Raw genomic sequence first — 18,762 nt, forward strand, 5'->3', positions numbered from 1 at the left:
ATGGAGGTTGAGTCAGTTACTCATGACCAATGATTTAATAAATAATTGATTTACAGTCTCTGCAGAAATACTAGAATGAATTCTGAGAGCTTTCAGTTTGGAGAATTCATCCATGTACAGGTAGGATGATACACCTCATCTCCATAGGGACAGGAGCACTTACGCTCTTTAGAGCATCATCTATGTACCTCTCTCTCTCCTTTTTGCTAAACAGTAAATATAAGTAGGTGTACTCTGAACTTTGTGAACACTCAAGCAAATTACTGAGCCCAACAATGGGATTGTAGGGATCTAATTTATACCTGGTTGGTCTGGAATACAGGAGGCACAGGTTTACAACTGGTATACGAAGTAGGGTAATTTTGTGAGACTGAACCTTTAATCTCGGTCATCTGTACTAACTCCAGGTAGTGTGACAATTGAACTGAATCATTTGATAATAAATTGGTGTCTTGAGAATTGAAAAATTGGTAGATGGGAAGAATAACCATATATCTTTGGTGATAGATGTATTGTAAATAGGAAAATGAGATTTTCTTTGCTGACCAGAATAACTTTCGTGTACAGTCATCAAAATTTTGAAATTCAGGGCTGGCACTGAGGTTTAATGGCTTAAAACACCGCCTGTAGCACTGGCATCCCATACGAGTACCAGTTTGAGTCCTGACTGCTTCTTTCAGACCCAGTTCCCTGCTAATACATCCGCTGCTTGTACCCCTGCACCCATGTGGGAGACCCAAAAGAAGCTTCTGGCTCTTGGTTTCAGCCTGGCATAACCCTGACTGTTGTAGTCATTTGAGGAGTGAACCAGCAGATGGAAGATGTCTCTCTCTCTCTCTCTCTTTCTCTTTCTCTCTCTCTCTTTCTCTCTCTCTTTATGTTTGCCTTCAAAATAAATAAAACATTTTAAAAAATTTAAAATTCAGACAAAATATGTGAGATTATAACTGCCCAAGTAACAAATGTCTTCTGCAAATACAATGTTAGACTGCTCTACTTTTATAATTTAAAAAAAAAAGTGTAAGTCAGAAATTTATAGTCTCATATTTAAAATGTACTTTATGAAGAGATAATAGTAATTATCTAAATAAACTATACACTTTTATATTCTACCTGCTCCAGAAAAACCACACTTCCCAAAAAAATACTCATTGAACTAAAAGAGAATAACTTTACTACACGTTTTCTTTCTGAGAGAAAGAAAAAAAAACTATTTTTGGGTTTTTGCAGAGCTGGGACTTTCTGCATGTATATGCTGCAAAACTGAGATTTTGGGGCTAAGAGCAACCCATGAGAAGTAATTTATAACTGTGTGCATGGTGAGAGAACTCCAGAGAGATATACCTAACTGTGAAATAGGTTTATGTTTACAATTCAAGGGAACATGAGACCCAGAAACTTACAGACATATCTGGGTTATAAAAATTGTAGACACAGGAGATTGCTATGGCCCTTTGAGAGATATATTTACATTCCAGAAATGAGAACCTGTGATCCTTTCCACCTATCTCCAAGGAGCACAGGATTTTTTGTTTATTTCCTTCCTTTCAGAAGAGAGGGAGAAGGCTATCTTATGAAGAGCAAGCCCATTTATTTTTCATCCCTGGACTATGTTATCCCTGGATACTTGTATAGGAGATTTTTATAAGGTTTATTTTATTTATTTGAAAAACAGAGTTACAGAGAGAAGGGGAGGGAAAGATAGAGACCATCCAACTAATGGTTCACTCCTCAAATGACCCCAGTGCCTGGGGGGTGGGTCAGGCCAAAGCCAGGAGCCAGAAGCTTCTTCCAGGTCTACCACATGGGTGCACAGACCCAAGCACCTGGGCCATCCTCCAATGCTTTCTCAGGCCATAAACAAGGAGCTGGATCAGAAATGGGGCAGCCAGTGTCAACCGGCAGCACCTATATGGGATGCCAGCACTACAGGTGCAGGTGCAGGCAGGTTTAACTTACTATGCCACAGCGCAGATTTTTTTTTTTTTTTAAATCAGGTTTCCTTATCCAATACCTTTACTAAGATCACACACTCACATACAGACACACATAATGAAATGTAAAGTTTATATAGTCAAGTGAGTAAGACTATCAAATACAGAAGAGACAGAAAAACTTTAAATTTTCAGGACATGTTAATGCAAGGATCTGCACACTTGATATTACACGTAAAGCAACTCTACTCAAAAATTTTGCTTGCATTCCTTCTAGCAGACATAATACTCTGCTAACCAATCAAGAAACAACCACTTTGGTGTCTTATTGTAAATCATTTGTCGAAATAAAAAAATGGAAATCAAGCTCTATTTTCAAGAATTATTACCAAATTCATCTTTTAAAATTCAGTGTTTTGTAAATGTGATTGACAATTGCTGGTGATGAAGTAATATGGAGATATTCTTTGTAAATTAAGATAATTTATAATACTTTACATTGCAAATGAAAATGCACATGGCCAACAGTGTATAAGCTAAGGCAAAACATAATTTAGTCCAATTTGGTGGAGTCATTGTTGTTTATTCATAAATATTCAGAACTGCTTTATCATTATGAAAACGTTCAGTTGCCAATCTTTTCACTGAAAAGCTTAAATACTTGAAACTGACAATATTAAATAAAGATGTTTATGAAAAATCACATCTACTACAAATGCTCATCATTCCTTGTGAAATTTGATGCTCTGTGAAATGAAAATTTCTGGAGCATAAGATGAACTGGACATCTTCATTACCTAAATATTTTTGACTTTCTAAGACGCTAAAACTGAGTTATCATTCCTTTCCTACCACCATGCATATTTCTCTAAGGATTTCTAATTAATTTTTAAGATATTTGAAACCAACAGTGTACAAAGGAAATGATAAACTCACCATCTTGCTTTATAGAGTCCAGTGTTGTGCCTTGCTACCTCAAATTAATATTAATAATAATTCAGATTAAATTCAGTATTCATATGAACTGATTAATATTCATATTCATACTAAAATGGAATAGGTGGGTGCTGTGGCATAGTTGATAAAGTTACCATCTACAACACCAGCATCCCATATGGGCATTGATTCGTGTCCTGGTTGCTCCACTTCTGATGCACCTCCCTGCTAATGGCCTGGGAAAAGCAATGGAAAATGGCCCAAGTGCTTGTGCCCCTGCTATCCATGTGGGAGACCTGAATGAAGCTCTGGCTCCTGGCTTTTGCCTAGTTCATCCCTGGCCATTGCAGCCACTTGGCGAGTGAACAAGTGGATAGAAGATCTTTCTGTGTCTCCCTCTCTCTCTGTTGACTCTGCCTTTCAAATAAATAAGTAAATATTTAAAAATACATATACTACCATAGAGAAATAAATGGCACAAAAGAAGTTAAAACTCCTTGTATATTCTCCAATCTCTTTGGTATTCTCCCCTACTGGGAGTTAGTAAATAATCTGAGAGCGTATTATTCTTTTTTAAAAAAATTATTTATTAATTTTCATTTTATATGAAGGCAGAAAGATAAAAAGAGAGAGAGAGATCTTCCATCTACTGTTTACTTCTCAAGTGTCTCTAACAGAGATGGGTCAGGCTGAAACCTGGAGCCCTGAATTCAATTCTAGTCTCTTCCATGGGTAGCAGAAGTTCCAACACTTGAGCCATTGGCTGCTGTTTCTCAGGATGTGCAATAGCAAGAAGTTTAACTTGAACTAGAGTAGCCAGCACTCAAATCAGGTACTTTGAAATGGGCTGAGGGCATTTCAAGTAGTTATGTAATAGCTGAGTAAAACCTCTGTCCCAACATATTATTATTATATTTTCTGCTACATGTCTACACATCTATATTATTTACAAATATTGATCATTTTACAAATACAAATTCTTTCAAAAATTCTTCTGAGACTTTATTTATTGCCTGGTATAATGCCTTTCTCCTTTATATTAATGCACTTATGCACATCAGATATATTTTATTCTTTAATATTCCTCTAGAGACATATTCTAAAATTCACTTTTCTTCCCCAACTGATGAGCATTTACACTGTCTTCAATTTTTCACCTTTACAAAAAGGCTATACTTTTAGGTCTCCTTTTCCACATGTACAAGTGTTTCTTTAGTGCATGAACCATGTAGGGATCCAAGGTACAATTTGTCCTCAAGATTGAACCAAAATCTGCTAATATGCTACTTCATATTTGTATTCATTTACTGAAATATAAACAGTTGACTCTCATCTTCAACATAATGTATCTCAATCTGTTTATGAATAAATGTGTGTTATATCTCATTAGTAAAACACTATCAATAATACAAATGAGTTAAGCTAGCAAAGAGAGGATTTTGAATGTTCCCATTACAAATTATAATGTCTGATATAAAAGACATACCAGTTGCCCTATCCTGATCATCATATTTATATGCATGTATTTAAATACTACACTGTATCCCACAATATGTGTAAGTTTATATATTGGAGAGTCCATTGAAGTTTTGGGCTTCTGGCTTTGGCGTAGCCAAGCCCTGCTGTTGTAGCTATTTGGGGAATGTGGCAGCACATGGAAGAACAATATCTCTCTCTCTCCCTCTCGCTATCTTTCTCTTCCATTTAAATAAATAAATCTTAAAAAAGGAGGATCCTCCAAATTATTAAAAAACCAAAGAGAATAGATTGCTAAAAAGGAAATTGAGAAAGTATATTATCTATACAGAGAAATATTATTTCTGAAGACATAAATGTGGCAGAAGTTACAATAATAATGCAAGTAAACGAATGAAGATTATGGTATAATAATCTGAATCACTATCGAATTGTGTGGTATACTTAATTCATAGTATCAAGCAGCATAGTCTTTAAGAACTATAGTTTATCTTTGATTACAAAATGTAATTTAAGCCATGAATCTTGTAATAATATATCTTACTTTGGAATTATTTAAATGAAAAGCTATGTAAAGTGGAATGTCAATTTTGCCAACTAAAAACTCACAAACAGAAAATATTCTAAGATAGCCCACAACGACAATGATAGTAATCTTTGATCTAGATATAATAAAGAATATAGATGAAGAAAAGAAAGTGTTGAAGAAAAGTTAGGTATTCCTTTTTTCTCACTAACAAAACTAATAAAAATATGATATACATATATTTTACTAATCAAATTATATTAAACTTCAAACCTTGAAGCTACAACTTTAAAAGAATGATTTAAAGATTTTTTTTTTCCAGGTAGAGTTAGACAGTGAGAGAGAGAGACACAGAGAGAGTTATAGACAGAGATCTGAGACAGAGAGAAAGCTCTTCCTCCATTGGTTCACTCTCCTAATGACCGCTATGGCCAGCACCGCACCGATCCGAAGCCAGGAGCCAGGTACTTCCTCCCAGTCTCCCATGCAAGTGCAGGGACCCAAGCACATGGGTCATCCTCTGCTGCCCTCCCAGGCCACAGCAGAGAGCTGGACTGAAAGAGGAGCAACCGGGACTAGAACCCGGGGTGTCGGCGTCACAGGCGGAGGATTAGCCAAGTAATCCATGGCGCCGGCATAAAAGAATGATTTAAGACAATTCTTTACGATTTTGAGTCTATGGGATCTGCGAATTTAAAGTTTGTAGCAATTATTGATATATATTCCAATTGCTTTCAGTAGTTAAGGTATTTACTATTATTATTATTAGTACTGATAATCTGAGTCCCCTGAATAAAGTTCTGGCTACAAAATATGTTACTGACATATCTGTCTAAATTTTAACATGTTGGGTTTAGAAAAGCAGGTGATATGTTAAAAGTGCTACTTTGTGTCTTATACATCATTAATTTGCTCATATCTGATTCTGTTGTGGTAATATTCAGTTTTTTCTGAATATTAGTTTGGTCAAACCTATAGCCGTTTAGTAGTAGACCAAAATGTATAGCTGAGGCACAGCTATCTAGTAATGGCATTTGTATTTTAATTATCTATTTGAGAGACAGAGAGGAAGAAAGAGATAGACGGAACTCCCATTCACTAGTTTCTCCCCAATTGACATCTATGGCTAAAGCTGGACCAGAGTGGAAATTGGTAGTCAACAACTCAATCTGGGATTCCCACTTGAGTGACACAAACCCAATTATTTGAACTGTCACTGCTGCCTCCCAAAGATTTCAGAGCAGGAATCTGGTGCCAAGAATCAGGGCCAGGATTGAACTCAGATATTCTGATGTGGAATGTGGGTATCCTATCTGACAAGGTAAATGGCCAGTTCTCTAGGAATGGAATGTTTAATACAGAGGTTGATAAATTATTCTCCTAGTTGACTTCCTCAGTGATGTGAAAATTATAAAAAAGGATAATAACAATTTTGTTATTCAGTATACATTAATTTATAAGAAAAGGCATGACAAATTAGCTGATGCCCATCTCTATTTTGTAATAGCAATGTTCCATGTAGATTATTGAACAATTTCAAACAACAAAACTGGAAGACTAAGAGGACCTGACATTCTTGTAGTTTTCTCTTATAATAACAGGTTTTTCTTCAGTTATTTTTTAGTAAACTAAATGTGCAAACAAAACAATAAAAGAATATCTGAACACAGAGTTACTGACCTAAAGGTTGGGTATCACGCATATTTACCAGGTCAGCTTCTGTGAAGACAATACTGTAATCCATCAAGAAGGTGTGATGTTAAGAAATCATCTTCTTGATAACTAAAAATAATGAAGACTGGGCTGGTGTTTGGTGTAGCAGTTAAGATGCCTTTGGGATGCTTGCATCCCATATTAGAATGCCTAGGTTTGAGTCCTGGCCCTGCTTCTAGTTCCAGCTTCCTACTAATGTGCACACCTTTGGTGGCAGCAGGTGACAGCTCAAGTAGCTGGAACCTTGCCACCTAAGTGGGAGACCTGGAGTGAGTTCTGGGCTCCTGGCTTCAGCCTCAGCCAGCCCTAGCCATTATGGGATTTGGAAAGTGAACCAACAGATGGGAGATTTCTCTCTCTTTCTTTCTTTCTCTGCCTTTCAAAGAAATGAATTAAAATTAAAAAAAATTAAAATCAAGAATGAAAGCTAAACATTTATGTTAGAAAAAATAAAAAATGGACGTTTTTCCTCTAGTGTTATTATTGATATTTATTTATTATTATTTATTGATAGAGAAAGATTAAAAGAAGGTCACTATCTTCTTAGTATATAGAACTATAACTATTAATAATGATGAATGAAGGGTTATTTTATGAGGAGCACAGGTCTCTTGGTTTCTAGTACATCATTAATCACAGAAGTATGCATTAATTCAGAATCTCTGAACTAATATTTTTGGAATATCTATGATAGCTGTACATTGTAGCAAGTATTGTTTTTATCTTTTCAATATATTGTTTTTCTTTTTCCTTACTAAAAAAGCCCCAAATTTTGCTCCCATTTATAATCTAAGTATATCATAAGAGTCAAAGACTGAATCAATTATTCAGGTTGCCAAATACTTAAATTTCTTGCTTGCCTTGCTAGGAAATGAAAATATAACTACATGGCCCAGTGTGGACAAAAGAGAGCTAAGAAAAATTCAAGTAGGGATACAGAGAAAGAGTTTGATTTCCTTCTAAGAGGAGTATATATGGTTGTACTACCCATTCCTCCGTTCTCCCTACCTTGAACTTGCTCAGAGTTATGGTAGCCAGCCTGTGACCATACCACTGCAAGCATGAAGACAAAAGGCAAACCCTTCAGGAATGTCACAACAACAAAAAAATAAAGCAGCAGGATTCTTGTTGACTTTACTGAGCAGTTGATGCAGATCTATGTACCCTTTCTCTCTTATTCTCGTATGGGAAAAATTAATTTGGATTGTCCAAGCCATGGTTAGGTTTTCTTTTACTTTATGCCAAAAACAGTATCTCAGTCACTATTTTCACTGGTTCACTTTCTATATTTAGAAATTATATAATGAATATCTGAATAAGATAGCTTAGAGGCTGGCATTGTGGTACATCACATTAAGCCACAGCTTGAAACACCAACATCCCATCTGAGTGCCAGCTTGAGTCCCAGCTGCTCTTTTTGAGATCCAGCTTCCTGCTAATGCACCTGGAAAAATATTGCTAAGTCCAAAAACATATAGTGGTATAGAGAATGATATATAGGGTACATGTCAATAGACAGATTGGTAAAAAATGGCCTATTTATGCTAAGATTAGTGTTGTAAGAAACCAGGAAGGTTAAATTAATCTGAAATGAATATCCCTCACATGTTTTTCCTATTTTCTAAGTCTTTCTTTATCCTACTGTCTCTGTTTGCAATACTTCTTATTGCTTCATACTATAAACCAACAACCCTAGCTTTTTATTACATTCTTCACAAAACTTTATCCCATCTTCTCTCAACAAATGTGTCCTGTTTCCATTTTGATTCTCTTCATATGAATATTGTGACCTCTTCTGTTTTAATTCAGGCTTCTCTAAGTTAGATTTACAGAACCAAAGTTGGAACACAAAATGAGCACATATGGAGTTGGCCTTAGGCATGACTGGATACAGGAATTCAAACACAGACACACTATTTTCCATTTCCTCCTAGATCATATATTCATGAATTGATTAATTATTGCTTCTCCAAATTTTGTGAATATCTAAAATATATAGCCTAGTAGAGCCTTCCTCTGGTATCACATTTTGTAAAATCAGTATTCAGATGTCTTAATTTACCAAGAAAATGTAAAAAGATACAATGGAGCTAAAACTGATGAAAGACATTATAAAGGGAAACGGTCCCCTGAAGAACTGTGCACAATGTTTGTTGACAAGTATAAACATAATATAATGTGATAACTATTATATTAGCTGTATATATAAACTTGGCAATAGAAATATGAAATAGGCAGGCCCTAAAGAAAAATCTGAAGGAGGTACCTTTCTCTGAAGGGAGGAGAGAACTTCCACTTTGACTATGACCCTGTCGGAATAAGATCGAAGTTGGCAAACCCAAAAGGCTTCCATAGCCTTGGCAACTCATAACTAGAGCCTAGGGAGATTACTGACGCCATAAACAGGAGTGTCAAATTGTTAAGTCAACAACAGGAGTCACTGTGTACTTACTTCTCATGTGGGATCTGTCCTTAATGTGTTGTCCAATGTGAAGTAATGCTATAACTAGTACTGAAACAGTATTTTATACTTTGTGTTTCTGTGTGGGTGCAAACTGATGAAACCTTTACTTAATATATACTGAATCGATCTTCTGTATATAAAGATAATTGAAAACGAATCTTGATGTGAATGGAATGGGAAAGGGAGAGGGAGATGGGAGGGGTGTCAGTGGGAGGGAAGTTATGGGGGGGAAGCCAATGTAATCTATAAACTGTACTTTGAAATTTATATTTACTAAATAAAAAAATGAAAAAAAAATAGATATGTTGCTATTTCTAGGGCCCTCCATCACAGGAGGGCTCAGCTGTTGACCTACAAAATCATAGGATCATTTACTTTCAGAGATAGCATGGAAGTAGGCTATAAGCATTTTTGTTCCAGATCAGACTGAAATAGTTTAGTTTGAATTCTGAGACATAAAAAAGTTATTTATAGAGGTACACTTGCCTTTGAAAAAATAATAACTGCTTTTAAATTCTGTTCTCAATTCTACAGCTTAAAATTTTCACAACACCCCCCATCATAAACAACTGGTGTCATTAAGAAAGGAAGGGTAACTTCCAATATTTGTTCCTTATGATTTTTTCCACTTCTCTACTTCCCTCCCTCCTGCCTCCCTCCTGTTCTTCCTTCTTTCTCTCTCTCTTTGACATCCCATAACTCACCCTAGTGACAATACAGTTAGTGATTACACTCATTCTAGACATCCGAGCCTGCCATAAAATTTTAAATTGAAGTATGTCCTAAAATGTTCAGTATCTTTGTATCAATAATCTCAAATTACATTTATTTTATGCATTGAAAACAATAAACATTTCAAACAAAAGGTAACACAAAATGACACATAAAAAAGCAAAAGCATTCTGTAAATATTGTGCCATTCAAGGAAATATGACTTTAAAATCTTCAGTAGCCCCATTAAAAAACAGAAAGAAAAACATATTAAAAAAGAGTTCACCCTTTTGAGCAGATCACACCAATTATACCTGAGCATAATATTCAGTATCACTACTTTCAGTTCATTACATTGCAATACCTATATATACAAAAGACATCAAAAGAAGTTATGCTTATAATTTTGAGGATCTAAAAATTTCTATCCTACCTTCATTTAACTCATTTTTGTCTAGTTAATGTAAACAAAGTTACAATTGGGTTGAAAGAAAGCCTTTAAATAAACAGGTAGCAAAAGTTATTATTCGTTATTACGGACTGGGATGTTTCAATATAATGTATCACTATATTATGCTTTCTACTGTTTCTCATATCATTAGATAGAATATTTTTAAAAAAGGATAAGTGATTCAAATTCCCTTTAAGATCCCAATATCTTAGTATTGTAACATTTTAAGAAATTAATTTGCTTATTTGAAAGGCAGAGACAAGGAGAGAGAAAGAGAAAAGGAGAGCGAGAATCTTGTATGTGCCGGTTCACTCCTTCATTACTCAAATACCTACAACTGCCGGAACACGGCCAGGCCAAAGCCAGATACCAGAAACTATATCTGGGTCTCCCAATAATGGTAGGAATCAGTTACTTAAACTATCACCTCCAGCGATCCAGAGTGCATTTTAGCAGGAAGATGGAACTGGGAGCAGAGCTGGGACTCAAACCCAGGCTCTTTAGTATGGGATGAGGACATTCCAAGTGGCATCTCAACCACTGAACCAACCATCTTCCCTGAAACTGTACATTTTTAATTCCCTAGTTTCTACTGTAGCTTCCATTTATCTGACTTCTTGAGAAAATTAATGGGGTCATATATTCTCAAAATACTCTACTAGTGAAGATTTCTGAGTATTTCCAGTTAATTTATTTTGCTATATTAAATTAGTATACCGGCCTTCCAAGAATTTGATCAGATATATTATAAATTTACTTAGCACACTGCCAGCAATCGCCTGCTTTACATGTATATTACTTTCTTGACACAGTGTCTCACATATATAAGTAACTCAATAAATATATTATTTGAATAGGCTTTTTTTCTACTGATTTAGTCTGTTTCTTTTTTTTTAAACTTTTATTTAATGAATATAAATTTCCAAAGTACAGCTTATGGATTACAATGGCTTCCCTCCCCCCATAACGTCCCTCCCACCCGCAACCCTCCCCTTTCCCACTCCCTCTCCCCTTCCATTCACATCAAGATTCATTTTCAATTCTCTTTATATACAGAAGATCAGTTTAGCATACATTAAGTAAAGATTTCAACAGTTTGCACCCACATAGAAACACAAAGTGAAAAATACTGTTTGAGTACTAGTTATAGCATTAAATCATAATGTACAGCACATTAAGGACAGAGATCCTACATGAGGAGTAAGTGCACAGTGACTCCTGCTGTTGATTTAGCAAATTGACACTCTTGTTTATGGCATCAGTAATCACCCTAGGCTCTTGTTGCCAAGGCTATGGAAGCCTTTTGAGTTCATGGACTCTGATCATATTTAGACAAGGTCGTAGTCAGAGTGGAAGTTCTCTCCTCACTTCAGAGAAAGGTACCTCCTTCTTTGATGACCTGTTCTTTCCACTGGGATTTCACTCGTGGAGATCTTTCATTTAGGTCCTTTTTTAGTCTTTTTCTTATACTCATGTAATAGTACTGAGGTAAGGCAGCCACCCAGGGTTCTCAGTCCAAGAACTTTTAATTATTTGGGGGAATAACATATTTCAGTATTATAAAATAGGTTTGTATGAATCTAGTTTGAATAAGGCAATTCTACACACAGGTACAACACACTAAGTGGTTTTTTTTTTTTTTTTTTTTTTTTTTGACAGGCAGAATGGACAGTGAGAGAGAGAGAGACAGAGAGAAAGGTCTTCCTTTTGCCGTTGGTTCACCCTCCAATGGCTGCCGCGGCCGGCACACTGTGGCCGGCGCACTACGCTGATCCGATGGCAAGAACCAGGTGCTTTTCCTGGTCTCCCATGGGGTGCAGGGCCCAAGGACTTGGGCCATCCTCCACTGCACTCCCTGGCCACAGCAGAGAGCTGGCCTGGAAGAGGGGCAACCGGGACAGAATCCCGCGCCCCGACCAGGACTAGAACCCGGTGTGCCAGCGCCGCAAGGCGGAGGATCAGCCTAGTGAGCCGTGGGGCCGGCCAACACACTAAGTTTTACTACTCTTTGGTGCGACATTTTCTGGGTCCAGCATTGTAGTATAATGGGTTAAGCTGCTTCCTACAATGCTGGCATTCCATATGGGCCCCAGTTTGAGTCCTGGCTGCCCTACTTCTGATCTAGCACCCTAAGAATGTGCCTAGGAATACAGCAGAAGATGGCCCAAGTACTTGGGCTCCTGCACCCATGTGGGAGACCCAGATGAAGCTCCTGGCTCCTGGCTTCAGCCTGGCCCAAACCTGGCCATTGTGGTTATTAACTAGCAGATGAAAGATTCCCCTCTCACTTCTTGTCTCTCCCTCAATCTCTGTAACTCAGCCTTTCAAATAAACAAATAAAATCATTAAAAAATAAATTTATTGAAATCATCCAGTTATCATTAATGACTGACCAAGAATAATCAGTGTACAAGTATTGTGTTCATTCTTTCAATTACAGATAAAGTCAAATACGAATTTTTTTTCCATTTAAAAGGCTTTAATTGTATATTGGATGAGGTGAACACTTATATTTTTAAGATATATCTATATCTATCTATACCTATACCTCTATCCATATATATACCTATATCTATATGTAGCCAAAGTCACACATTATTTAACCTCTCTGAATATTGTATTATTGAACTGCATAATAGCAATAGTGAGAATACCCGTAAATTATGGGATTGCTGTTAAGGTAAAATTAAATTATATATGCTTAGGGCAGCACTGTGGTATAGCAGATAAAGTTGCTGCCTGTAGTGCCAGCATCCCATACCGGTGCCCGTTTGAGAACTGGCTGCTCCACTTCTAATCCAGCTCTTTGCTGTGGCCTAGGAAAACAGTAGAAGATAGCCCAAGTCCTCAGGTTCCTACTTCCATGTGAAAGACCTGGAACAGGCTCTGTCTCCTGGCTTTGGATCAGCTTAGCTCTGGCCATCACGGCCATTTGGGGAGTGAACCAGCAGATTGAAGACTTTCTCTTTCTGTCTCTCTCTCTCTCCCTCTTTCCCTCCCTTTCTCTCTCTCTCTCTCTCTCTCTCCCTCTTTCCCTCCCTTTCTCTCTCTCTCTCTCTGCCTCTGCCTCTGCCTCTCTGTAGCTTTGCCTTTCAAATAAATAAATATATCTTAAACATGTATATACATACATATATATATGCAGAAAGGGAGTTTTAAATTCAGAAGTGATTTTTGAATATTTGATGTTACTTCAACTACTGCAATGTAAATAAATATCCCACATCAATGTTTGGCCATTATATATTACAAAATACTTACTGGTATAGACAAGTTGAAAGCCTTCATCCGTCCCTTCAGAATCAGAATTAAATTCTAGCCAGAGCTGATTTGAAGTACTACTAAGTGTCAGTCCTCGCATAGATGCACCAGTAAAAGCACCCAGTAGATGAGTCGTTTTATCTTTTCCATCATAAATCTGAAAAATACATTTATAATTAAAATGCAAATGTTCCAATAACAACCAATTCACAGTATCACTCTTCCTGAAGACATGCCTCAACATGGCCATTATTACATTTAAAGGGTGACAACTAATTATTGGGAAAAACAGCATTTTAGATATTACAATATTGTAGTCCACCAAAGAGCAAATTTCCTTAACAAACCTTAATCCATAGTATTTATTTCATAGGGTTGGATAGGGGCTCAGTATGTAAAAGATAATGAGGAGAAAAAGTGCACTAAGTGACTTGTCTCTTTCTTCTGACTGCCTTACTTGTGACCTGGCACTGGAGTAAAAACTGTATCACTAGACTGCTAATCCATTGATCTTCCATAGCTCGAATGTTTCCCACAAAATGATACTTCTACCTCCTTAATGTCACCTAAAAGATGACTGTTCAGTAGCACACAATGGATATTTTATTAGAAATACATTGATTTAAATGATACATTTATTTATTTAATTTATTTATTTCAATTTATATGACAGGTAGAGTTATAGACAGTGAGAGAGACAGAGAAAGGTCTTCCTTCCATTGGTTCACTCCCCAAATGGCTGCTATGGCCGGTGCTGTGCCGATTCAAAGCCAGGAGCCAGGTGCTTCCTCCTGGTCTCCCACACAGGTGCGGGGTCCAAGCACTTGGGCCATCCTCCACTGCCTTCCCGGGCCACAGCAGAGAGCTGAACTGGAAGAGGAGCAACTGGGCCTAAAACTCGGGGTGCCGGCACTGCAGGTGGAGGATTAACCAAGTGAGCCATGGCGCCAGCCCCTAAATGATATATGTCTCTCATGTCATATTGTTGGGTTTAATTTGATAAAATATGATGGCTATTTTATATATTTTATAAATAAAACCTTATGTATAATTTTCTTTTTTCAAATTATCTTTACCAGGTTTATCATACTGAATTTCCTAGCTATTCAAGGTTTTTTTTTTGTTTTTAATATTTTCTTTTACCGATACAAGGCCACTAGTATTCTTTTCTAACTACACTGTACTTAAGTTTGTCTACCTTGAAACCTGTAGTATCAACAAAGTCCTTACTGCTCTCTTCATTTGTGACTGATGGAATCTACATCCTCAAATGCACCCTGTAGGCTTCTACAGATTATTTACTTCTTTTATTTAAAACCACATAGCAGAATGGTAGAAATAAGAGGTAGCAAGTGAGGTAATGAGAGTCTTCAGGTCAAAATAATATGGTCATTGAGTTCCTAACATGAAACACATAAGTACCTCTCTCTTTAAAGGATCTGTTTGTTTGTTTTAATGTATTTGGGCTATTTAGCATATTTGAATGCTAGGCAGAAGGTTATATGGGCAAATATCTTAAAATCTTATACAAGGGAATATTTTAAACCCATGGAAGATCTAATTTATCACATAAAAATAATTTTGTGTTTTAATTATCAGCAAGCATTTTTCTCTTTTAAGCAAAACTGAACCAAATGTTGAGGCATTTAGCTTATGCATGCACTTTTTTAAAATTTGGCTGATTTTGTTTTGTTTTAATTTCCTAAGGTATAATTTTTTTCTTAAGAATAGTAGGCACTGGGGATAATTCAGAGGCAAAGAAACAGAGCTTATGGCAAAACATAACTCTTGTGTTTGTGAGCTTCAAATGTTCAATATTCTCATAAGTCTGCTTCTGAATACATTAACTTTATGACTATATTACGTAATTACATAATTACATCCTGTGTTTAGAGCTACACATTGGCAATCAAATCATTTAACAGATCCCATGTATCTTATTTGTGGAAATATTGTTAAGTTAGCCACAAAGAATATTTTCCTTTTATTCTTACTTATCATCCACTTTTAATGTCATCACTATGAAAATATAACTTAAGTATAAATAATTATCTCTTGGATTAAACTAGTCACCCATTCATGTGTGGATACTTTTAGTTTGTCAAAAACAGAAAAATAAAGGAGAAATATAAATAATTATAAATATAACTGAGAAACAATTATAAATATAACAATTATAAATATAAACATTGATAAATATAACTGGGAAAATAAAAATGGTTTTTGATAATAATTTTTAATTTTTTAAAAAGTCTCTCCTAATGCTTTATGTTGACTTTTTCAGTAGTAATGAAAGGCAAAAGTTAAATGATAAAATAAACCATTATTTCACTAAATATTTATAAGTCATTCCTATATATAACTATATTGAAAGTATCAAAACAATTCAAATATATATTTAGTGACATGCCTGTGTTACGGATTGTGAATAAAATTTTAAAATTATAATAAGAAACTAATCTCAACATGTAAGAGATTTAACAAAAAACTCAATATGTTCTATTACAAGAAAGTCATATTATTATTGAATCTTTTTATTGTTTAAGCTAAGAGCATATGTTTTTTAAATGAAACTTTTTTAGATATATTTAGTAAAATTAATCACTAAAAGAAAAGACACAAAAAAAGAACAAATATTTTGATTAAAAAATAATTATCTTAAGCCCCATTAGGAAAAAACCTAATCCAGCACCAAAATCCACTAAGTATACTTTATTTAACAATGTAGAGTCAAGAGTTAGAAAACAAGTAATACAGAAGCTCCACTAAAATAGTTTGATCATTCAACTATGAAATTTTGGAAGCATGCATAAAATTACTAAATCAATATGAAAAGCAAGTGTTAATTAGAACGGCTCTAAAAAGAGGAATTTTATAATAAAAATCAAGTCAATGCTGCTTAACTTGTAAATAAAATCCTTCAAATACAGTCAAATGCATTATACAAAGTATAAAGGCAATGAGAAAGGACAAAGCAGTGTAACCAAAGACAAATTACTTTTAAAATAAACATGAATACAAGCATACAAATAAGAAAACAAAGAAACCAAACAAGCCTTTCATGAAAAGTAAATTTCTAGTACACGATGATTAATTTGAGTTGGTTCAGAAGTTTTATTTCTGATTGTAATTTCTCATATTTATTGTCTAATTTAATGGGATCTTTAAATATTCTGCCATTTATTTGAACTTATTTTCCCTGTTTTTCTCCTTTTTAAAAAGTATATTATAAAGTATATTATTAAGTTGACTTAAGAATTAATATCAAGAGATGCTGGAGTTATGGCACAGTGGGTTACGCCACCACTTGCAGTTGCTGGCAACCCATTTTATATTGTCAGTTAAAGTCCTGGCTGCTCTGCTTCCAATCCAACTTTCTCCTAATATGACTGGGAAGGCAGTACAAGATGGTTTACTAGAGATACCTGGATGGAGTTCTCTGCACTTGGTATACATGTGGACCAGACATGGCTGTCTGTGGTCATTTGGGGAGTGAACCAGCTGATGGTAGATCGCGCTTTTTCTCTGTCTCTCTGTCACTCTGCCTTTCAAATGAATGTATGAATGAATGAATGGAGTATCATGAAAGGTATCTGACTCATGAGTAATGTTAATGAAATTCTTTAAAAGACTTTCAATTTGTCAAAAGTTTGCAATTAATTGGGTTATATTGCACTACAACAAACTAGAATTTAATATTGTCATATTTAATTATCACACCTTTTATAATGTATCAGGGTCTTCTAAATCTGGCAAGTCAAACTGTATGATGATAAAGACCTTATAGCCACTTCAAACTCTTGTTACTTTGAATGTTATGATAACACATGATTATTAGACATCACACTCATTCTCTAATGAAACAGCAGAAAATGTGTTATCTGAATCCAAAACCAGAAAGTAAATTTAAAAGTAAAATAAGAGGCTGGTGCTGTGGCATAGCACATTAATGCCCTGGCCTGAAGCACCGGCATCCCATATGGGTGCTGATTCAAGACCTAGCTGCTCCACTTCCTATCTAGCTCTCTGCTATGGCCTGCGAAAACAGTAGAAGATGGTCCAAGTCCTTGGGCCACTGCATCCACATGGGAAAACCTGGAAGAATCTCCTGGCTGTTGGCTTTGGATAGGCACAGCTCTGGTTGTTGTGGCCAATTGGGGAGTAAACCAATGGATGGAAGACTTCTCTCTCTGCCTCTCCTCTCTCTGTGTAGTTCTGACTTTAAAATAAATAAATAAATTTAAAAAAAGTAAAATAAAAAAGAGAAATTACATGTGTATATACATAATTATACAAACTTACAAATTATTCCTCCTCCTGGATACTATTTTTCATTTTTGGTCATCTGTTTTATATCCTGATTTAGAAACTTAAATAAATTTTTCCAATAGGGTGAATTTGATGTCAAATAAAAAAGAATTTTAGCAGTGGTTAATCATAGAATGGGTTCTATTCTAAACCTTACTATGTTGCCTCCAAAGATGATATGAAATAGCAAGGAACTTTTGTTTGTATTGAAGTACTAAATTTTGTTACAATGATTTCATTTATTCAATTGTTAAAATGCAAGCAGGTGTAGGATTTCATGAGGCTCAACTGAGTGTTCTATAGAGAAAGACGATTGGTAAGTATCTTTATGGGGAAGTTAACAGAGCACTACCTACCAGAGAACAAGAAGACTTGGCAGATATGCTTGATGAATATTTAAGATCAGTGGTGTGCAGGAAACCTTTAAGAACCAGTTCTTAAAGAAAACTGGTGAATGTGTATCCCCATATGCAACTTTTTTTAAAGTAACTTTCATTAATATAGAGGTTGGGAAACATTTTTCTAAAAATGCCTAGATAATAAATATTTTTAGGCTTTGTGGGAAATACTATCTCTGTCACCACTACTTAATCCTATCAGAGTAACCTAAAAGCCACCATGGATAATGTGTAAATGAATGCATAAGACTTTAATATGACAAAATTCTATTTAAAAAAAAGTATCAAACCCAAATTGGCAAAACAACTGTTTTTTTTTTTTTCAAAGATTTTATTATTTATTTGAGAGGTAGAGTTACAGACATTGAGAGGGAAAGACAGAAAGGTCTTCCTTCCATTGGTTCACTCCCTAAATGGCCGCAATAGCTGTAGTTGCGCCCATCCAAAGCCAGGAGCCAGGTGCTTTTTCCTGGTCTCCCACATGAGTGCAGGGGCCCAAGGACTTGGGCCATCTTCCACTGCTTTCCCAGGCCACAGCAGAGAGCTGGATTGGAAGAGGGGCAGCCGGGACTAGAAGCGGTGCC

General features: G+C 35.7%; 1 protein-coding gene across 3 annotated transcripts in view; it reads right to left on the reverse strand.

The window, feature by feature from the left end:
- The window catches only part of CSMD3 (CUB and Sushi multiple domains 3), a 1,281,859-nt gene that overhangs the window by 320,107 nt on the left and 942,990 nt on the right, over positions 1-18,762 (reverse strand). For all 3 annotated transcript variants that reach the window (XM_051844770.3, XM_051844772.3, XM_051844771.3), the window contains one exon: positions 13,473-13,629. In XM_051844770.3, coding sequence (XP_051700730.2) covers positions 13,473-13,629 — 157 coding nt within the window. The remainder of the gene's footprint in view (positions 1-13,472; positions 13,630-18,762) is intronic.

Source organism: Oryctolagus cuniculus, chromosome 6 (genome assembly GCF_051225735.1).
Source record: "Oryctolagus cuniculus isolate XC-2025 breed Fujian yellow rabbit chromosome 6, ASM5122573v1, whole genome shotgun sequence".
NCBI classification, from domain to species: Eukaryota; Metazoa; Chordata; class Mammalia; order Lagomorpha; family Leporidae; genus Oryctolagus; species Oryctolagus cuniculus.